This window comes from Onychostoma macrolepis, chromosome 24 (genome assembly GCF_012432095.1).
Source record: "Onychostoma macrolepis isolate SWU-2019 chromosome 24, ASM1243209v1, whole genome shotgun sequence".
Lineage (NCBI taxonomy): Eukaryota > Metazoa > Chordata > Actinopteri > Cypriniformes > Cyprinidae > Onychostoma > Onychostoma macrolepis.
The window spans coordinates 26,918,664-26,943,247 of NC_081178.1; the positions used below are offsets into that span (position 1 = coordinate 26,918,664).

General features: G+C 37.1%; 1 protein-coding gene across 1 annotated transcript in view; it reads right to left on the reverse strand.

Annotated features, from left to right (window-relative positions):
- The window catches only part of tgfbr1b (transforming growth factor, beta receptor 1 b), a 52,655-nt gene that overhangs the window by 23,782 nt on the left and 4,289 nt on the right, over positions 1-24,584 (reverse strand). Inside the window, exons 2-3 of the mRNA XM_058765172.1 lie at positions 7,709-7,954; positions 2,563-2,799 (exon numbers count right to left, since the gene is read on the reverse strand). Coding sequence (XP_058621155.1) covers positions 2,563-2,799; positions 7,709-7,954 — 483 coding nt within the window. The remainder of the gene's footprint in view (positions 1-2,562; positions 2,800-7,708; positions 7,955-24,584) is intronic.

The following is a 24,584-nucleotide window of genomic DNA, read 5'->3' on the forward strand; positions in this document are numbered from 1 at the left end:
CCTCCAGCTCAGATCCATCATCCATTCTGAACATTTGCACATTCATAAGAAGGATTCGATAATAAACTAGAAACAATATTTTTATATATATATTTTCAAATGTATACAAAAAAATTTATTGGTAGAAAACATATTTGTGCAAATATATTTTGAAACATACAAAAAAAAGGCCAAAAAATATATTTGCTAATATATATTTTGAAATATATTTGAAAATATTTTTTTGCTGTATGGGAGAGAATATAAAATGTAAAAAAAAAAAAATGATGAATGAAAGTCTTACGAGTTTGGTACGAACATGAGGGCGAGTTAATGATGGCAAAATTTCATTTTTGGGTGAATTATTGCTTCAAATCCCAGCCTTGTATTTTCTCCGTCTAAATCCTGTACAACGCACAATATTCACATTTGCAGGTTTCTCAGAAGCTGAAGTTGTCACAGTCAGGAATACAGTGATGAACAGACACTACACGTACCGTTTTTGCATTCTTGTTTGAAAAATCCATAATAGCGTTTTTATGACATTTGAAGTGAAGTTATTAACGCAATTTCGGGAGGAGCACGCCCATCTAATCTTCCAATCAATATCCAAGTATAAAAGAGAGCCTCTTACCACTTCCGTCGTTAGCTCTTTCGGCATCCCTCCACCTCCCCATCTCCACCTTTATGCATATTTATTTCATTTATCCTTCTGTCTATAGGGGGGCTATCGGAGCGTGAGTAGAATAGTCTCTCTGACCCTACTAGTTCTTGATCATTTAAAGCCAAGGTAATATAACACAAAGTATAATGTTATATATGTACTTTTAAGTTGAAAAAAAAAGAAAATCTTAGATTTATAATGTTAATAACTGCATGCGTTCTGCTCCCCTCAGTGCGTGTTTGCACATGGCGCAGGTGAAGCGGGTTTAGCGTGCAGAAACACATCATTCACGGTTCAACTTCACAAAGCATGCAAACACTGATTCAGACACACGGCTCAATGCTATGGGTGGAAAACAGAGAAAAGAAAAGACCCAAGTCTTTGAGGAGGTTGCCTGAACATGTTTGAGCGTCTCCACCAGACACAAGACACAGTCAAGTCATCCGTGATTGTGACCTTCATGTGTCTGTGTGGCCCCGGCTCCGAGTCTGATACGGCTGATGTTACGTCTCTCACACGCGGCTCAGGAGAGTACTATGAGTCCAGGCCTGATAACACCAGCAAACGGGGTGGAACTTTGTTGCAATTATGTCAGTTCAGATCGACACAGACATCTAACAGAGTTCTCTCTTTTACATCACACTCAGAAATCGGACCGAATCTCTGTGCCGAACATTGGCGTTGGTGTGAACACACCCTGTTCTTTAAACGTCTTGAAGACGTGCCAGTAAGATAAGTAGCACTTTGCCCTGGCAGCCAGTGCTTAATGATGTCGTGCGACGATGCTGGTGAAACAAACACACACACACACACACACACACACACACACACACACACACAAACAAAGAGAAGAGCGGACACACACACAAAGAGCGCCGATGCTCAGGAAGACAAACGCGTAATTATATGTTGTGAAATGCGTGTAAATAAAGCAAGAATAACAGGAAAACTCCTGAATGTTTCTCATCAGTCTGACATGGGCGTAAAGACACATGAAAGACACATTACACTAAGACAAAAATGACAACCTGCGCACATTTAAAGCTGTGATGTTCAGGGTAAGCATGGTTAACTGAAACTAAAAACATAATAAATAAAAACATCTGCGTTACTTAATTACGTGTTAACTGAAATGAAACACAAAAAAAAAACACAAAACTTATTCTATTTAATCTAGGCAACATTTCATGTTTTTACTTACTTTAACTTGATGTGCAATAGTAAACTATAATTCATTTTTTTAATTATATAGATATATTTAAAAACAACAAAAACTAATAAAAATTAGGAAAAAAAAAAACTACTACAACTAAAAATAACATGAAAGCAGACAATATCAAATAATATCTAATTAAAAATAAGATATGATATAATATAATATATCAATGATACTAAAACAACAGTGGTGTTGTTACTGTTATTGAAAACCATTTAGATTGGTAAATATTAAATTAAAAAACTTCAACATTTTAACATATTAGTTTGTTAATTGCCAAGGAAACATACATAACTAAGTACTAAAACTACTAAAACCAAAATTGAAATAAAGTGAAAGCTAAATATAAATATATTTTTTTAAACTACGAAAAATTACAAATGCAAATAAAATGACTAAAAATTAACTAAAAAATTTAAACCTAATTAAAAATATTAACAAATACTATAATAGCATATCGACATTGCCAACTTTTCTCATTTTACCTACTAAAACTAAAATAAATAAATAAATCAAACTAAGAAAAATTACAAAGGCAAAAAAATTACTTAATTTTATTTTTTTAATTAAATGATTAATGAAAAAAGAACTAAAAGAACATTAAAAGCTAGTTAAAAAGATGAATAGGTACTATAGCAGTATATAAATAATGTGTAGTAGCATGTTTTCTGTGTGTGTGTGTGTGTGTGTGTGTGTGTGTTACCGGAGCCGGAGCCGGACGTGGTCATGTCGTAGATCAGGTCTTTGAGCGTGGTTCCCACCGTGATGAAGGGGTGGTCCATGGACGGGTCTTCCTCGTTAGGCACGCGGTGGTGGAGGACCGAGCGGCTGTGGCAGATGTAGAAGACGGTGACCATCAGGAAACACACCACACACACGGGCCCCGCGATCAGGGCCGCAAACGCTACGGGCCCCAATGCCGGCGGCTTCTGCGTTGGCACTGAACGAGAGGAAAACATGAGGAAAACATGAGAGTAATCTTGTATATGTTTATGAGATGTGCTGTAGATATTTTATTGGCGCTCGAATCGTCTCTATTCTCTCATGTGTGTAAAGCACTGCTCCACAGCATCACTTTCACAACAAATCCAGCTCTAAAACACCACTCGAGATTTCAGATCATCTGCTGCAGACTACTGTTTGTCTTTTTTAAGAACTGTGCTAGTTTTGTCTAATAATAGGCTGTATCCTGACAGGCTGTGTGCTCTGATATTCATATTTGAATACTTACATTCAAGAATTGTTCATGTATGGGTGTTGCATCATCTCTGTTTTTAGCTTTTTTTTTTTTTTCTTTAAAAACAGCATTATTAATGAAAGCTTCTGAAAGTGCGACGAGAGCTTACACTTATCCTCATGTTTTCTTATGTTACTGTGTAGTAATGTTTGTTAAAGATGGCGTTATTCTTATTTCCTGTGTTGTTTTATGCTAACAGAGCACATCCTGATGCTGTATGAACACCAGATGCACAGAAGGGAAAAAGATCATTTTCACAGAAATGCTATATTTGGATCTACAGAACGCAGCAAATATTGTTTATTTGTCTGTGAAACATATGCACCGTTTAGATATATAACTCATCTGATTTACTGCATTTACTATTATCTTTAATATGATTTCTGCAGACCTCTATGCATGTGAGTGACTATTACAATATATATATATATATATATATATATATATATACACATATATAAAATATAAATATAAAAGCTGATACTAAATGAGCTTTCTCCGAAGATTCATTCATGTGTAGACAGAGTTCAGCTGACTGCGCTCAGGAAAAGCCCACTCTTTTATCAACAAATTATTAAAAATGTTTATTATAAAAAAATGTTTTCAGTAAATGAGATAAAGCTGAAATAATGCAAAATAAATACATATTAGTATAATATAAAAAACTAAATATTAGATGAAAAAATATATAAATTATAATATCAACAATAAATACTGGATGGAAAAACTTCTCAGTTAGTGGCCAAAGCAACATTTAAAACTCATTTAAGTGGAAAGTAGGTACTCAGTCAACCAAAAGTAAAACTTAACTTAAAATAAATAAATATTTATAATATAATAATAATAATGACAAAAGCACAAAAACAAATGACTAAACCTTACACACAAAAGTTAAAATGAATACTGCAAATATAAATGCAAAAGTTAAAATAAAATAAAATGACATAGTTAATAAGTCAAAATACTAGCCATACCTAAATACTATAAACTACAATAAAACTATAATAATCGTGATCAATTTTTTACATAATGAGTGTGTACTGTATATATGTATTATGTATATATATATAAATACAAACACATGCATGTATATATTTAAGAAAAATGTGTTATGTTTATATATTTATACACATAATATAAAATATACCAATATAAAATATATAAATGTACATGTAAATATTTTCAATATATATATATATATATATATATTTTTTTTTTTTCTTTTTCTTTTTTCAAAATGTATACTGTATGTGTGTGTATTTATATATACACATAATAACAATAATAAAAACATTTATTATGTAAACAAAAACTTTTGTTTTGGATGTGATTGATCGCGATTAATCATTAGACAGCACTAATAATAGTATATTAAGAGTACTAAAATAACACAGCGCCCAGCTGAATGGGAAGAAAGTGTGGCCATACACACGCAGAAGTTACATAAAAGCAGCCAATCAGACGAGAGATTTCCAGACACAGGAAGTGCTGAGGTTAGTATGTAATCGGACTGAGATCAATCAGCCAATGAGCTGCTCCAAACGGACCAACGAGTCTTCGTTACGCCTGTCTTTCACACATGAGAAACACATGAGTCAGTCTGAGCATGTCTTCTGAATCCTTGTAACTCTATCATTTCATTTTTCAGTCAAGACGTTCCCATAGACGAGCGTCTAGACACATTCCAGGACAACAGCAAACAATCATCGTCTGACTCAACCCGAGCGGATTTCCATTACATCCACACAGGATGAGTTCATTATGTGAAGCAAACAAAAACATCTGCAAGCAGAAGGACAGAAAACAGGTTCTGAGTCTTCACATGCTCGCTGAAATCATGATAACTTCACGTGTGTGAGAGAACAGGCCGCTCTGCTTGTTCTCGGTCAGACAGGACCGGGGTTATGTGAGACAGCTTAATAACAGAGACGTCCTGAAGGCTTTCACTGTGGAGCGTGAGCGTCGTGTTAAAGACACAGGTGCCGACAGCATCTTCAAGCTATTAATTATATAAACAGAGACGGTCGCTGCGGATGTGAACACTAACAAGAGTTAATTATCTACAGTTAAACAACCAGTCTGCAAAAAACATATACATTACTGGTTTGGACACTGGACTTTATGTGTTTCACATATGTTTAGAAAAATGTCCATAAAGTGTGCAGTCAGTCAGATCTAATGTTGTTTTGGACACTGACTGTCACTGAATGGACAGAAACAATGAGACCATTTCCATAGTATCTTGTTTGTTTTGAGCAGTCACAGGTTTGATGACAGAATGAACGGAACACTGTAAACAATTTAGTTCTTTCAGGAATGATATACTGCTGAATATCAGCACGGCATGATTGGAGTAAAAAATAATAATAATAATAAACTGCAATTTATCTGAAAATTGCACTTATGAATTAAATGCAGTATGTAAAAAAGAACTGCAGAATTTGGCTTTTTTTTTATTATATAAGCTGGCTATAAAATAATAATTGTTTTTTATATTATCTATTTTTATTAGTTGATGTTTTATTATTCTTATCAATGATAATAAAATTATATTATTACACAGCTAGGTTTTTATTATGTAACAACAACAACAACAAAGTAATCATAATAATAATAAATAATAACAATAGTTATTATAATTTCTATTGTCTTTATTACTACTAAATAAAAATATTACAAAAATAAATATTACTACTGTAATATTTTTCTGTAAAAAAAGAATTCATGAAGAAGAAAAAAATTAATTTTACTTTACAATACAACAAAATTACAATACTAATATTTACAATTGTCCTATTTTCTCTCTTTTTCAAGCATGAACCTATCTTTTTTTTAATATTTTGACAGAAAACCGCAGGAGTGTGTTGTGTTCTCAAATGCACATCATTAGTGACCCTAACTCGGAACCGGAGCTGAGATGAGTTCATCATGAACACAACACAGCCCCTGCAGCACACACACACTAGGGCTGGGCTGGGTATATCCAGTTCGTATGATACATCGATATATATTTTTTCTAAGAGATATGATATGAAGCAATGCTGTTAATGTCGATATACATACAATGTTTGATACGAGCGCATCTGAAAAAACATCTGCGCGGGCAGGGCTTATACGCTCTGAGAGCGGACGCTGCACTAGTGATACAAAACACACAGGTCTGTTAACAGCAATACTTTTAATAAGGCAGCCTAACATTTTTCTAACAAACAAATCACTCCCGAATCAGAAATTAGCACCACAGTAATTACTGACGCCGTAAAGGGTAGGCTATTTAAATAAAAGAAGAACGAAAAATAAATTAATAAAGTTCAACAAACTGTAATAAATAAAGAACACAGTAGCATACTTTCAATAACAGCAACACACATTTTAATTAATGAACAGTTTAAATCAAATTAAATGAATTCCCTGATATAGAATAAAACAAACTGTAATAGGCTAAATAGAACAAGGTAATGTTAGGCTGGCTAGACAGCTCACATTTCAATAAAAAAACTATTTCTTTACAAAGTCAAACTTTCAAATAAATCACAATCAGGTTGCAAGCTAGTGAAGCTCCCTACAGTCTGATGGCTGCGATGCCTGGGGATGCATTATTAGGCTGGGCTACTGTACGTTTTTTATGACTGCTGTATTTGCAAGTATTTTCCAACCAAATTAAGTGCACGTTTTTATCATGTGTAAAATTACTGATTAACACGGCGGTTAAAAGCAGCTCGTTTTTTACACCAACAATATACTATATGCCTTCTACTTGCAGAACTCAAACTTGATGTGCTGCTGTGGCAGGCCAGTTTCAAATCGCATATATTTGGCACACTGCCTTGATCTCGTCCTCGCTCAATTTAAAGTGCTCCCACACAGCTGAGGTCTTCGGCATTTTTGTCTTCTCTTCCAAATGAACTGAATCTGACGTTCATGACCTTCACTCATGCACGATTCATATTCAAGCACGAATGAGAACCGTTTCGTGGGGGATGCCAGGTGTTCGGAGAAAAAATTAAAAAATATTAAAATCTCAAAATTGAAAATCGAATGCCAACCCACCGAACGAATAATCGAATATTCTGGTCCAGCCCTAAAACTGTAAAGTGTAACGGGGTAATCAAAATAGCCTTTTTACTCAATTAGTCTGTGTTTTTTTATTATTTTCATTTTTAGTTTAGTAAATTTAACTTCTGCTTTAAAAGCGTTATTTTTGTTTTCAGATCGCAATGTTACAATGTTAGAATGTAATGTGATTTTAACCCTTTTTGCACATAATATATGCCTACATGCTTACATTCACTTTATTTGTTTATTTGTTTAATCCAAGTACAAAATACAGAGATATACACCGTATACCGCAAATCAGCCAAAAAATACAGAGATATGAATTTTTGCTCATATCGCCCAGCCCTAACACACACACACACACACACTCACACACTCACACACACACACACACACACACACACACACACTCACTCACTCACACACACACACACACACACACACACACACACACACACACACACACACACACACACACACTCACTCACACACACACACACACACACACACACACACACACACACACTCACTCACACACACTCACTCAGATTCTGACCTGGGAATGCGTTGGGGTCGGGGTTCTTGTTGCACCAGTCGGTGTCGCAGCACATGGGGAAGACGCCGGTGTCGTGTTTGGCGGAGGGAGCGCAGACGAAGGGCCGGTCGCGGGGGATCAGCTCGTTCTCACTGATGCACCAGCTCTGCTGTGTGGTCACTCCGCCAGATTTAGTGATGGACACGTAACACAGGCCGTCCGTGGCACACGTGTGGTTCGGACACCGGTGACAGTAGCACTGTAAGGCTGCAAACACACACACAAATCACATCAGCTATTAGAATAAAACCAGGGCTGCTCATTTCATCATCTGTTCATTTGGTGCAATTAATTATTTACAAAATAACATGTTAAAATGATTAATGCATTTAATACAGCGCCGTCCAGAACTGTCTGTCATCTTCCACTGATGGACATGATGCAGGACGACTGACGTGTGATGGAGTCTATTAGAATGCAGTTATATCAGCCTAAAATTCAAGATATGAGTGCAAAAGAATCACACTCTTATATTTATATCATATGATCTAGTTTAGTAATCTCACACCAGCAAGAGTGCTGCTTTTAACCAATATCTGCACCACTGATAATGTGATACCGATTTATACAACAGTTCAATAAACAAGAAGTTAATGCTGTAACATTTTAGACACAATATTGTCCATTTTCTCAGTTTCTCAAATGAAAACAGTTACAGTCAAAGCCACAGCAGAACTCTCTGATCAGCAAACAGAAGGGTTTCATTACTGAGTGAATCTGTAGTTTTGAATAAATCAAGTGATTCAGTGACTCATTCATGAAGACAGGCACTTTGTTTCTGAATAAATCTGCCGCTGAATGAATGATTCAATGACTCACTCATTATGACAGTGACTCGCTGCCACCTATTGATTCTTTTAAGTTCATATTTAGAGTATAATTTCATTTAAATCATTTAACATTTATTTTTTCTTAATGTATAACTAGCTAATACTATTTTCACAATGTCAACTCAAACTTTGTACAGTTTGTTCAATGCTTTTCTCATTTAACACAATAATGACTTTAAATCTTTGAGATAATTTCTCACCCCAAATTAGATGAATTAATTGGCACAACGTGTAATAATTAGATGCAAAGTTTTAATCTCTTGACAGCCCTGAAAAACATCATCCTTCATTTAAAACACAATAATTCTGATGAAATTTCCCAAACAAACAACAGAAACGCAGCTCTTGCCTGCTGTGTTCAGACTGATTTGTCCTGAAACAGCAGCGCAGCCTTTCTGCTTATTGGCCAAAACATGTCTTTTCACAGGAGAAACCAAGCCTCCTGCCGCTGACAGACTGGCATCATTAGCATCAGCGTCTCCTCGTCAACAAACATATGATGAGCGGCGGCAGAAACAGACATGAGACTGACTGTAAACAGATTTCTGTTCAATTTATTCAAATAAACTCACCAAAATAAAAAAAATTGAATGATGAGCAAACTATAGATTTAATGATGAATAGCACTACTTCTATTGAAAAAAAGTCAATAAGTAAAGAATAAGTTGTCATTTGTGTGAATATCAATAATACATAGTGGGTTTTTTTTAAAGAATTTAATACTTTTATTCAGCAAGCACACATTAAATTCATCAAAAGTGACAGTAAAGACATTTATAATGTGACAAAAGATTTCTGTTTCAAATAAATGCTGTTCTTTTGAACTTTCTATTCATCTGTGAATCCTGAAAAATAAAATGCATCACAGTTTCCACAAAAATATTGTGCAGCACGACTGTTTTCAACATTGATAATAATCAGAAATGTTTGTTGAGCAGCAAATCAGCATATTAGAATGATTTCTGAAGATCATGTGACACTGAAGACTGCAGTAATGATGCTGAAAATACAGCTGCATCACAGAAATAAATTACAGTTTAACAGATATTCACATAGAAAACAGTTATTTTAAATTCTAATAATATTTCACTGTATTTTTGATCAAATAAACGCAGCCTTGGTGAGCAGAAGAGACTCTTTCAGAAACATTAACCCTGAATGTTTGAACAGCAGACAGAGTCTCTGTGATAATTTTACTGTCAAACAGCTAAAGCACAGCTCACTAATTAAAGAACTGCAGCTAAAAATATCAACACACAAAAACAAGAAAAAAAGAAAACACACAGTCTGCCATCACGAGCGTCTCTCTGTCTCGCAGCGCTGCACTCACTGGTTCGGTTCATTCGTGAGATAACACTGAGACGAGGCGTGAGGACAGAAACACTGAGCCACTCTGCGTCTGAAGCGCTGCTGATGCACGTGTGTGTGATTTGCATGCAGCACAGACGGGTTCAGGTGACACACACACACACACACACACACACACAGAGCCGTCAGACAGCATCAGCCCACTCACTCCAGCTCACTGTGAGGAAACACTCAAGATCAGAGACCACACACGTCAAACACAGAAAGAAAATGTGTGAGACGGGTGCTATGACTGTACATCCTATATTTGGGCTTACATTCTATTTACAAAAACAATTATTTGATCAACTATTTGCAACAACAACAACATTAAGATTTTTGTTGTTATTAAATATGGTATTTAGTTTAATATTTGTTTTAATCATTTTTGTAAGCTGTTATATGAAATATTATACTATATTATATTTTAAATATTATTCTATAATACTATTTTATATATGTATATATATATATTAAATATGTACTTCAATAATAATAATAATAATAGTAATAAGTAAAATACAAATATTATTTATGTAATAAATATGTTATATAATTTAAATATTTAATATTCTAATTAAATTATATATATATTAATCAATATTTCCAAACTAGTGCATTGTATTTACTGTTTATTATCATCATCATCATTATTATTATTAAACATGTTATTTAATCTTTCATTTATTTTATTCAAATATTAGTACATTTATTATAATTTTTCTGATTAACTTAATTAATTATTAAAATACAAATATTTTATTAATATTTAATAAGGTTTTACTATTATTATTGCTGTTGCTATCAATGTTGAAGGGTTAAATAAGTATGCACTATAATAATTTACTATGCTGTTACATTTTTTTTTACATTACATTTGTTTCTGATATTTGTAAAGTATTTTCTCAAATCATCAAGAATTCTAAAATTAAACAGAAACAATACAAAAAACCCCAAAAACAATTATAGGTTAAATTTCTAGCAAAAGTAGGGATATTTTGCTACTGCACCGCTGATATTATGATATAATTCTTGTCAGCACACGATATTATCACAGTCCTGTCATGACGAGGACACATTAACCTCCACAAATTCATCTAATAACAGCATTACAGTGGAGGAAGAGCTCTGAATGTTGAGTGATAAGTCTGCCGTGATGTGATCTGGTCTGCTATAGAGGAGACAGACAGAGAGGAATTACAGCCGTTACGTGAGTCTCTCTGGGTGGAGCACGACTGAACAAAACCACAAACTACAGTAAAACCAGCACAGCATATCTGAGCGTCTAGACAAACACTGTGAGTATCATTTCCCTCGGAGCAACCAGGAACTTCACATGCTGCTTACGGAACATGAAAACACACGTATGTTATGTCTGCGGCCTGTCTAGTGTTCAGACACAAGATTCACAAACCGCCCGAATGTTTCTGGGGAAAAACTCCGAGACGGACGGGAGGAGGGACTGACGCTCAGAGGAATCCGAGTAAATCTGGAAGCTTTCAGCACAAGAACACAAGGGAAACTTACTGAACGACAGCAGCTTACTGGCCTGAGAAACACCACAAGCACTGACAGAGCACACGAGAGCTGTGGATCTATATATATATATATATATATATATATATATATATAATATGTATACACACATACATGCACACACACACACATACATACATATAGCTATATATATATATATATATATATATATATATATATAAAAGAAATCTAAATATTGAGAAAATCACCTTTAAATTTATCCAAATGAAGTTCTTAGCAATGCATATTACTAATCAAAAATGAAGTTTTTATATATTTACGGTAGGAAATTTACATGGAACATGATCTTAATATCCTAATGATTTTTGGCATAAAAGAAAAATGTATAATTTTGACACATGCAGTGTATTGTTGGCTATTGCTACAAATATAGCTGTGCTGCTTATGACTGCTTCTGTGCTGCAGGGTCATAGTCAAGTGATTTTTGAGTTCTTTTGTGTGAAGAGAAACACAAAACACACATCTGTAAGATTATACTTCTTTTGATTATTTGTGCATCTGTACGTCTGACAAACAAGAGAATCACATTTCCTTTAAATAATCTCACTCCAAACTATTCTTTATGGTCTGTTTTGTGCTATAAAGCTTACGACTTAGGAATATAATACATGTAAAGTCCTCTCTAGAGAGTAACGATAGTCTCATGGTACTGTAGATTTGCTGATCTATACGGTAAAACCTCTCGAAATGGAGTCCAGCTTCAAACTGGAGGTGGAAGCAAGCATTTCTCTTTGTCTGCACCGGCTCTCCTTTGTTCCAGCGAGTCTGTCAGCAGCCGCAGGTAAACACAGCCGAGTCAATGAGTGCAGCGCTAATAACAGCCCTCACACATTCATATGTATTTATACAGCCCAGCAACAGCAGAGCCGCCACTGTAGCAAAGACATGGCCTTATTCATAAGACGCGTTTATTTACGACGACACAGGTGGCTGATTCTCGGAGGAGGAGAAAGACGCCTTGTTGAACGTCTCAAGGCTTTGCCAGCGGCGCTGGACGGATTCTGCTATTGCTCTTCACGTGTGCTTTACAGACGGAGGACAGCATGTGCTCACACAGCAGTATCAAACACAATCTGCTGCTGATGCCACAGGCAGGATATTTTGTCTGCTGGAAATACACTGACACAAGACAATCCAGTCTAAATGAATGTCTTGATTGCATACGGGAGTGGACAAACAGTCTAGTGCGGCTGGAACCAGTCTAAACCCAGCTCAACATTAACAGCAGTGAGGCTGACTAGTGTTTGCACATTTAGTTTCCATATTTAGTGGACGTGGTTTAATTAACGTGCTGTGCTTTAGCTGTCAGACAGCTTGCACAGTAAACATTCATCCAAGTTGTTGTTCAAAAGTTTGTTCATTTTTTTAAAGAAATTAATGTTTTTATTCATCAAGGATGCATTAAATTGATCATAAGTGTCAGTAAAGACATTTATAATGTTACCAAAGATTTCTGTTTCAAAGAAATGCTGTTCTTTTGAACTTTCTATTCATCTGTGAATCCTGAAAAATAAAATGCATCAGTTTCCACAAAAATATTGTGCAGCACAACTGTTTTCAACATTGATAATAATCAGAAATGTTTGTTGAGCAGCAAATCAGCATATTAGAATGATTTCTGAAGATCATGTGACACTGAAGACTGCAGTAATGATGCTGAAAATACAGCTGCGCATCACAGAAATACATTACAGTTTAACACATATTCACATAGAAAACAGCTGTTTTACACTGTAATAATATTTCACTGTTTTTACTGTATTTTTGATTAAATAAATGCAGCCTTGGTGAGCAGAAGAAACAGACCCCAAACTTTTGAATGGTATTGTATATGTACAGTACATTCCAATTTAGTTTACAATTTCCAATTCAAATTCCTGTGATCTGTGGCTAATTTCAAATTCTAACTCATTAATTGAATGGAAGCCAATTCTTCACTTCTATATGTATTAGGAAGGTAAATCATGATTTCATTTTGACTTCATAAACAATTAACAATGTTTTCAATATGACTGTATCTGAGCAGAAGGATGACTGGGGTGTAGCGTCTCAGTGGATCGAGCGCAGCATAGCAGTGGCTTGCAAACATCTTCACAGCTCCATATCTCCAGAATGAAACACTACAGACAAAAGATTTCTGATCTGTCGTCCAGCGTCTGACTATCAGCCTGAAGAGATCCTTGCACGGTTCACAGCCGTGTGTAAACACTGACTCAGTGTTTGCTCTCAATCTGCTGGAGGACGCTGGCGCTCCAAAGACAGGGCTATTTTGGGAAGAGTGAGCAAACTGAGATGGGCACTGCCCTGAGGCGGAACCGGACAATGATTCACACCACCAAAACAAAACCTGCAGCCAAACTCAACCAGGGATTGATTGAATGTGCAGTGAGTATTACTCAAGCGCATTACTGCTCCAGTGTATCATTACTCCTCCAGCGCGTTACTCCAGTGCATCATTACTCCTCCAGTGCATCATTACTGCTCCAGCACGTTACTCCTCCAGCGCATTACTACAGAGCATTACTCCAGACCGTTACTCCTCCAGCGCGTTACTCCAGTGCATCATTACTCCTCCAGTGCATCATTACTGCTCCAGCACGTTACTCCTCCAGCGCGTTACTCCAGAGCATTACTCCAGCTCATCATTACTGCTCCAGTGCATCATTACTCCTCCAGTGCATCATTACTCCTCCAGCGCGTTACTCCAGTGCATCATTACTCCTCCAGTGCATCATTACTGCTCCAGCACGTTACTCCTCCAGCGCGTTACTACAGAGCATTACTCCAGGCCGTTACTCCTCCAGCGCGTCACTCCAGTGCATCATTACTCCTCCAGTGCATCATTACTCCTCCAGCACGTTACTCCTCCAGTGCGTTACTACAGAGCATTACTCCAGCTCATCATTACTGTTCAAGAGCATTACTTCAGCGCATCATTACTGCTCCAGTGCATCATTACTCCTCCAGCGCATTACTCCAGTGCATCATTACTGCTCCAGCACGTTACTCCTCCAGCACATTACTCCAGAGCATTACTCCAGCGCATAATTACTGTTCAAGAGCATTACTTCAGCGCATCATTACTGCTCCAGTGCATCATTACTCCTCCAGCGCATTACTCCAGTGCATCATTACTGCTCCAGCGCGTTACTCCTCCAGCGCATCATTACATCATTACAGCGCGTTACTACAGAGCATTACTCCAGCGCATCATTACTGCTCCAGTGCGTCAATCCTCCAGCGCGTTACTGCTCCAGCGAATCATTACTGCTCCAAGTCAAGTCAAGTCATCTTTATTTATATAGCACTTTTAACAATACAGATTGTGTCAAAGCACTTACCAGTATCAAATTGGAGGATAGTGTCAGTAATGTATAATGATAAGATTAAACACTCAATTTTCTAAATTTTCAGTAAAGGCAATTCATTATTAAATTCAGAGATGTCATTGTCTAGCTCAGTTTAGTTTAAATAGTATCTGTGCAACCAAATCAACGATAATCGCTAGAAATTAAGTGTCCCCAACTGAGCAAGCCAGAGGCGACAGCGGCAAGGAACCAGAACTCCCTCTGTGACAGAATGGAGAAAAAAACCTTGGGAGAAACCAGGCTCAGTCAGGGGGCCAGTTCTCCTCTGACCAGACGAAACACGCAGTTCAATTCCAACCGCAGCCATGTCAGATTGTGTAAAGAGCTTATCTGCTCCAGAACGTTACTGCTCCAGAGCATTACTTTCTTATGATGCCTCATTCATGCAACGCTGCATATAATTTGATACTTCAAATTCAGGAATTCAGTTGCAACTTAAAGAAATCTCAATTCTACAGCTACTTTAAATTGTACGGTTTTACTGTTTTGCTGTATTTTTGATCAAATTAAAGCAACCTTGGAGAGCAGAAGAGACTTCTTTCAGAAACATTGAAAAAATCTTACTGACCTCTAACGTTTGAACGGTAGTGTATGTACTAATTTTGTTTACAATTTACAATTCAACTTCCCATAGTTTAATTCATTCAAATTCCATCTCATGAATTTAAATTTCTTGCAATGTTTATTTGATGCACTTCTGCATATATAGTTTTCTACTTCAAATTCAGGAGTTCAATCAGAACTTAAAAAGCAATTTCAATTCAACTCTGATTGGTTCACAGGCCAATTAAACCGTTTACTGAACTTTCAAAACAAAGAACTTGATTGCAGCATCACCGAGAGTAATAGCCTGCAGTTCAGTGAGCGGTCTGATTCAGGAGCCGTTCTGACTGATTCACTTTAATCAGTGAAGGATTCATTGTACTGATTCGAACCAGTATTTTAATACTCATTACAACGATTCAGTGAAAACAGCAAACATGAACACATGAACACACGTCAGTCAGAACACAGCTTCTGATTCAGATTTATGTATTTCTTCTCTTTATTTTGCCTTAAAGGAATAGTTCATGCAAAATGAAATCTTTAGCATCATGTCCGTATCTCAATCCAACTTATGAATGACTTTCTTACGAAACAAAAGGTATTTTTTCTTAAAAAATGCATTTTTGTTCAGTCAGTGAAAGTCAATGGGGTCCAAACTGACTTTCATTGAGTGGACAGAAACATTCTGTAAGATATTCTCTGCGGCATCCTGCAGAAAAATGAAATGCATTCCTGTTTAGAACGGCATGAAGCTAGTAAAGAAAGTTCGTTCTAGGGTGAAGTATTTGGGCCATTTATTACTGATGTTCATATCTTCTCCTAGAAGAGCAGCTCACAAAACTCTTGAAATATTTAAAGGGGTCATGAAATGCATTTAAAATATTTCACTGAGCTTAGTATGGTTTTTAAATCATAATTTAGATATACAGTAAATGGTCATTTTCTCGACTGATTTTAGACTCTGATTTGAGCGCTCTGTAGGAAGGGGCGTGTCTGCCGTGAGACTTCAATGGAAACACCAACTGCTGTGATTGGCCAGCATCTTTGCATATGAAATGAGCATGACATATGGAACTCTCGCGCAAACTTTTACTGCATTTTTACTAAAACAGCTGCCAAGGTTAGTTCATAAACTTACCAAAGGTTTTAAAAAGTAAAGTCTTTCTTTATCTAACCGCAGTATGGCTCTAGTGACTGAGTTCATGAGAACACGCATCCTTGATTACATACAGCAATGACACATGTTAAGGGCGTGTCGAGGGGAAATCATCACCATTCTCCCGATTTCAAATCCGGCTGTTTCAGAAGGGTATAAAAGAATAATACATATTTTAAACTGGTGAGTAAGTTTGAGTTCTGAAACTTTCAGCAAGGTTGTTTTTTTTTTCTATTGTGGAATAACATCTCATATGTCTAAACATCAAGAACATTTTGATTCTCTATTTCATGAGCCCTTTAAAGACGCCCGCTGAAACATTCTGAGAGGAATACTTTAATTACGTTACGGAATAAAACAGATCATTTCATTACTTTGCCGTTCATGAAAAGCAAGCAGTTTTAAGTCACTCAACTCAATAATGCTTTCAATAAAACCAATTCAATCTGATTAAGACCACATAAGCCATTTATAAATGCACGGGAATGGGGGCGACTCAAATGTCTGCAGTATTTCAGTCTCAGAAATCAAAAGGATGGAAGTGGTCTCATCTAATGCCAAACACAAAGCAAGAAAGAACAAAAACTCAAGACAATGACTACTGATTTCAAGAATCAATGGCAATTGGATTTCACATCTTTGGAGCCTTTGGATTCAACCTCTAATGCAGTAATTGAATGATCTGCATTGAAAGCCAAGTGCTGTTCAATGTCTTTTCGGCAGAGCGGGAGAGAGCCAGCAGCCGCCAAGGCAATTCATGAGTGTAATCCAAGCACGCAGCCGAGAGTTCAATGAATCGGTGTGCTGTTTGTTCACCGTCCCTTTAGTTCTCTGGACGGCAGACAGGAGATCGATTGAAGAGCGTGTCGAGTTTTCAGAGCCAAGCTAATTAATCTTCATCTGGATGTAAATTGGTAAAGTGGTTGGGTGGGTTGGTTAGCATTCCCAACAACAAATCTCACTCGATTAGGCTCAAAAACAGAATCTGAGCCAAGACTCTACCAAACTGGGGAAAAAAAGACCCAATGTGAATATCAGAATCAAACAGCATCCATTTTACATCTGTAATGGGGCATGCTTCATTAAACTGGATAGTTCAATTTTTACACACTGAGCCTCACACATGATACATGCACAAAAAAAAAAGGGTTTTATGGCCACAAATTAGGAATCGGTTTCAATTTAACTAAAACAAAAGAACAAATTAGTAATCATGGGAACTAATTCTTAACTCATGCCTATGATATGTTGGGGGGTTTTTTCCTTCACATGATTCAGCACTCTGATGAATCATGCACAACATGAAGATAAAATGTACCCAGTTTATTTCATTTTTATGTTACATAAAATGTTATGCTCTTTTAAAATGGACCAAACACCAATAAACAAACATGAAACTCTCATCTGAACTGTATTCACCACAGTAATGAGTGACTGATTACCATACTGTGTGCGTGTAAGAACTGAAGAATAATGGTATTACTGTGGTCCAGTATTCACATGGTACAAGTCCAAACACCAGCATGACACGGTAATATTGGACATATTAATTCTGCAGTGCAAGTTAAGACTGATTCTTTTGCTGCTATTATTTGGTTATAACTGATGGCGAAACACTCACGCAGGTACTGAGCACAGCGGTTTCTCCAGGACTCATAATCCATCTCAATATTTCAATGCCTATCATGAAGACAGACTGTTGTAGGCTAAACACCAGAGCAGACTGTGAGCAAATAAACACGCAATGAAGCTGCAGACCAGATTGAAATCAACACAAGACACACCAGTATAAAACACAAGAGTTCAGGGTCTGTCCTGATGACCTGGATTTCAAGAGAGCTCACGGCTCATTCACACAGCAGCCCTGTTTCAACTGCTAAATATTGTCTATTATAACATATACTGCTTAGTTATGAAATACAGTGACACTTTAAACAACTACTGACATTTTAAAGGAGACATCAGATGCAAAATTCACTTTTACATGGTGTTTGAACAGAACAGGTCAAGGTACGCGCCTAAATGGTCAAATACATGCAAAAATGTGTCAAAATGTTACTTAGTGACTATTCGCATAAACCTTCATCGGTCATGTAATAAGTGAACATAAACAGTTGAGAATAAAAATACACGTGTAACGGTAAATTGGATCCTTGCGGCTCTTAAAGTGACAGCAGCTATATTCCTGCAGTGACTGTGTGCTTAATATTAATCAAACAACAAAAGACAAATTCAAAATCACACACTGCTCTGGACTTTTGTAGCTTTAATAAGAAACAAAGAAAGTTTAATTCTTAAAATGAAGACTACGCTGTTTTATTTTACATTTGATTATTCATTTGTGTTAACTGAATACTTGAGACTTGCATAAAAAAACCTTAAAGCACAGTTTGTTTCATTTGTATCTTTTTTATTCCAATGCATTTGTGAAAGTATTGAGAATTGTGAAATTTCGCTGGTCTCTAAAATGTAATGTCATAGCAACCTTATTTACAGAAAATATGTATTTAATATATATCACTATCTTTAAATAAATCACTCATATAAAGTTTTGGTCATATGGCCCACTCATTATCGTGTTAAATAATTGTGATTACAATATTGACCAAAATAATCGTGATTATGATTTTTGCCATAATCGAGCAGCCCTAAATCCCTAAATCCACCCAGTGCTTTTTTTTTTTTTAAATCCCCTCAAATTATAAACACCGTCTCAGATCAAGCCGTGCAGAGATTCTTGGCAAATTGACGTCCCACAGGCCGCTCCCACGATTGTTGATTGACACTGGTGTTTTATCACAGCTCCGCCCTGAGTGAGCTGTCATCAGTCCTCCATTGCTTCGACGCCGGAGCAGATGTAGACAAGAATGACTCCTGAGCGACTGAGGTGATTAGTTGTTGGATGTAATGATGAACATAGCAGTAGTCATTTACTCCCAACATCTGAGCCGCTGAAGACGCAGTGGATTACGTTTGTTTCTGAAGGGAATGCTCCCCCGATCTACCTAAATGCATCTATGTTCTCGCGAATCATTCGTGATCCAGCCTCACCTACAGAAGAATGAGCATAAGTTTTTTTTTTTATGAATCTTTGCTAATCGTCTTTCCTAATAATGTGCTAGTTAGCAAGTTCCCCGATGAATGCGGCTAAAGTTTACAGCCTCATGAGAATGGCTCGTCACCCCGTGGAAGAGAGGGGTGGGGTCAGCAGAGCTCATTAGCATTTAAAGGAACATACACCGAAACGGCTCGCTGTGAACAGAGCTGTTTTTGACAGGGTAAAAAGGGTGTTGTTTTACACTACCATTGACAAATTTTAACTAAAGTACATTATAGACTTTTCATGAAGACCCTAAAGAATCATACCAACTTGTGTAAAAACAGCTAATGGTGGAGTTTTTTAAAACATCTAGGTAAAGCTGCACGGTTAATCGTTAAAAGATCGCAATCTCGATTCAAACACTCATGCGATCTAATTTCTAAATGACAAAGATTTGCCCGTGTCTAACAGCTTCACAAACAAGTCTTTTCAACCACACAGTATTATTTATGTCTTACAGTCATTCATATTATCACAAAGTTTTTAGCTTGGATATAAACATTTATGTCTATGGTAGTGATCACAATAGAGCAAGTCATCTTTTGAAAGTAACTGGAGCTTCAAATAACGTTTGTGTCGAATGCATTGTTTCGCCACTAGGTGGCAACAAGTGACTGTTAAAAAAATGTAGGGTAAACGTACCTATTAAGCTCACCAAAATCTACGTTGAGACGTTTTTAGTGCACAAGATATTGGTTTCAGTACAAAAAGTTATGTTAAAATAAAATTATGAAACCTCTTATTAAATCGATATCAACTTATCTATAGTCTCTTATGGCTGGAATACACTACACGATTTTTGCCCCGATTTTCCACCAATTTACAGTCTGGAGAAGCTGATGCTAGTTGCCAAAGATCAGAGCCAGTCTGCAGATTTGAGTTGACAGAATTCATAGAAAATCGCACAATGTATGATGGTCACAGATTCAGATTTTTTCGCTTCAGACTCCACCCAACATGTTTGATATTTTCAGCAGATTTTAGAATACATATTGTTTTCATTTCATTTCACGTGTCTCATAGCAACAATGCTCACGTTTCTGGATGAGTTTGTTGTGATCGGAACGACTTGAAGGCCTGGTAGTGTATGATCCTCATTCGTTTGGTGTATGATGCCCAGTTCAAACTGGCCATCATACACTAAACGACTGAGGATCACATCATACACCGGTGTTTTAAAAATCTGCTCAAATCTTAAAAGTCGTATAGAGTATTCCAGCCTTTAGTCAGTTTTTCCTGGACAGACACGACAGGTTTCGGATGGCTCCTTCACTGAATGGATGACATGCCTCTTTCATCTTTGGGCATAAACTATAGTTACGTCTACGTTTTGTCAGCTTAAAGCTGTGAAATTCAGTGAGTCACTGAATCATTCATTCAAACCACTTTTTCATAATTTTAATGTTAAAAATCGGTGTATTAAAATTATATTTTAAAGACATATTATATATTCAAATGTTTCATAATTCATTCTAATTAATTAAACACTTTTAAATAGACTGCAGCAATTAATATTTTATCACACATTATTTTTAGTTCAGAATCGTGATCTCCATTTGAGACCAAAACAATCACGATTCTCAATTTATCCAGAATCGTGCAGCTCATAGACCTGCCTTTAAAGTGAAGGTTGTAAATGCTGTGAGTCTAGCCAAGGCTGACAGTGTGCCCAGACTCCAAACGGCACAAGCGAAGCGCTCCAGAGCCAGATGGACTGATTTAACAGAGGAAAGCGAGCTTCGCATCATGTGGGTTCTTCATCAAAGAAAGCCTCTCCGCACAGCTAGTCGCGCTCACCTTCCTTCCGCGTGCGTCGGAATTAATTACACCGCGTTTCCTGGCAACCGCGATCCCTGCGCGAGCGTCACACACAGAGCTAGCGTTTGAGACGCACCCTTCCCCCTCCAGTCCGGTCCAGCAGCGCACAGGAGCCCAGAGTCATTTCCATAGGTCAGCGCTCGCCCCCTAACCCCTATCCGCCCATTATTGCCAGGCTTTTGTCCTCCACAGATGTAGGTTTGGGTGTGAGGATCTCAGATGGACCCCGTCAATCTCCACCTCCCCCACAAAGCCTTCTGCTATCCGTGTCTTTGTCTGAACATGATAAAGAATCGTACTCTTGGTAAGGAAGGATCTGACGGCTCTCCCATATGCGCTCATTCACACCCAAATCACAAAAAAAATGCTTGCATTTTATAGTAGGTTCACACGGAGAATGGATGCGAGTATGGTAAAACATGTTAAACCGAGCTCAAAATGCTAGAATATTATTAGCAGAAAGCGTTTGTTAATTAGCTGTGCAATACATATTTCTGAACCATTAGCGGCACCAAACAGAACTACATCTATCTGTTTGAGTGACTCTAATTGTTAATTATGAGCATTTCTGTAACAACGCAGGAATCAGTGACGTCAGAGATGAAAAAACACAACTCTGATCAGGCGTTCATGAGCTCTCTTTGTTCCTAACTATGAAAGTCAATGGCTACGTCAACTGTTTGGTTCCCAACATTCTTCAAAAGATCTTTTATGTTCAACAGATGACGAAACGACATGAGAGTGAGTAAATGATGACAGAATGCTCATTCTTAGGTGATCTGTCCTTTTAAAGACATTTTTCTAAATCCATGTGGGACAAATAACTGGGGAGACATGCTTCAGGAAAGAAGGCTGCTGAAAGTTGGCGACACGAATGCACTCTATAAACAAACGCATGAGTCTATCTGAGCATGTATGTTTGACCAAACTCCGGTACGAAACAGCTAAACAAAGAAAACCTGAACATGTTCGTCTCAGATGTCAGGAGAATAACATAACGCTTGGGACTTTACTACGACATGATTTAACAAGAATATCAAAAAATATTTTCCTCTTGATTATTTTCATTTTTATTTGTATTTCACTGTAACAATATGAACAAAGACAACAGATACTGCTCATTTGTGGTTTGATTTATGATATATCACATGAATATTTCACTCAATGCAGTAAGAATCTCTGGGTTTCTCCTCAAATCTCTTTCCAGGTTTGTTTTCAGGCGGATGCTTTAAAAAGTCATTCTCTTTCACTTCTGATCCCTATTAGCAGTCTGAATGTTTCTAACGCAGGGAAACGAATGATTGTTATAATCTGTCAAAATGACAGAAATCAGTGAAATATCATCATTCGGTGTTAATGGTAGTGAACCTATTGGATTCAAGTGACTTATGTTACACAACACAGACATACTGTATATTACTGAGGTGATAATTACCACGTCTGTAATATTCCTGCAGAAGAGTTTTGGGGTTATTAATGTTTTTACACTGTTAAATTTCCTGTTAGTGCTGGATGGTTAAAGCGTGAGCAGAATAATGAGACCTCATTGTGTTTAGTTTTTGAAAATACTTTTTGCGTTCATAGAGCAAATCTTTCACTGTTTGTTTACAGTTTAATGGAAGTTACTCTCCTAATTTGCGCAAAAAGCATCATGGGGCAGAGGTATTATACGAGTGAAGACGAGTCTGATGCCTGTACACAAGAAAGATGACAATTACTTGAGCATGCCAAGCACTGTTTATAAGACCAAACTGTTGTTTTTACTGACGGTGACCCAGTCTTCCTCCGTTTCCCTGAGACGTGTTGACCGTGGCCTCTCGAGGAGCTGTCTGAGTGAGTGTTAGCCCGAGACGGCTTTTCTAGGACACTCCAAAACCCGACTGAAGCTGACGCGCTAATAAGCCTTCAGAGAGAACGGCCAGTAAAGCGCCAAAGACATCGCTTAAACACCAACTTTCCTGGCAGACTTTCTCTCTGCTAATTGCTAGCGTGTCAGAGCACATGACGGACTGTTCTTTATAAATACCCGGCGCTCCAGGCTCCTCGGAGGCACGCGGGGATCATAAACCTGCCGACTGGACGGGCAGCATCTCCAAAACGAGCTGCAGGAGGAAGGAGGAGAACGCCGTAAAACCCCCTTTCAGACCAGCAGTAAAACTAATGAGTGGAAGAGAGGGCAGGACTGGATTCCAGCGCTTCACCGGCACAGAAGCTTCAGATTCTGGAGCTCACCAGACGGACACTTGTTCTCTTTCACAGATACAGACTCGTTTGAGCCTTTTAAAGCCTTTGGTTAGTTAACCCGAAAAAGAAAACCCGGTCATAATTTTCTCATGTCATTATAACGTAAGCCTGATTCTGAAAGTCAGTATTTAAAAACGCGGTTCAGTGTTTATCTTCAGCAAAATTCAAAATGAATGTGTGATAGTGTTGAAGTCAAGGAGGATAAAAATAAAAGACAAATAAAGCGCCATTTTCCAAATCGTCTGATGGTGGATGATAACAAAACAATATTTAAAGTTGTTATTTACCAGTTTTGATCTCAGTGACTCCAAACTCAACTGGTTGTGGCGTATCTATTGACCAATCATGAATAAGAGCGTGAGAATTGTGAAACGGGAAGCTTTTCAGCGGAATAATGACTTTAATTTCGGTCCTTTCCTCACTGTATGACTTCAGGACAAATACTGAGTATTTACTGCACGAGTCATATGAATATTTCTGGAGAACAACAGCATCAGTCTCAATACACTTTAATCAACAGTTTGGGGTTGGTAAGAGTATTTAATGTTTCTGAAAGACGTCTCTCCTCACCGAGGCTGCATTTATTTGATCAAAAATACAATAAAAAACTGTGAAATATTATTACAGTGTAAAACAGCTGTTTTCTGTGTGAATATGTGTTAATCTGTAATTTATTTCTGTGATGCGCAGCTGTATTTTCAGCATCATTACTGCAGTCTTCAGCATCACATGATCTTCAGAAATCATTCTAATATGCTGATTTGCTGCTCAACAAACATTTCTGATTATTATCAATGTTGAAAACAGTTGTGCTGCACAATATTTTTGTGGAAACTGTGATGCGTTTTATTTTTCAGGATTCACAGATGAA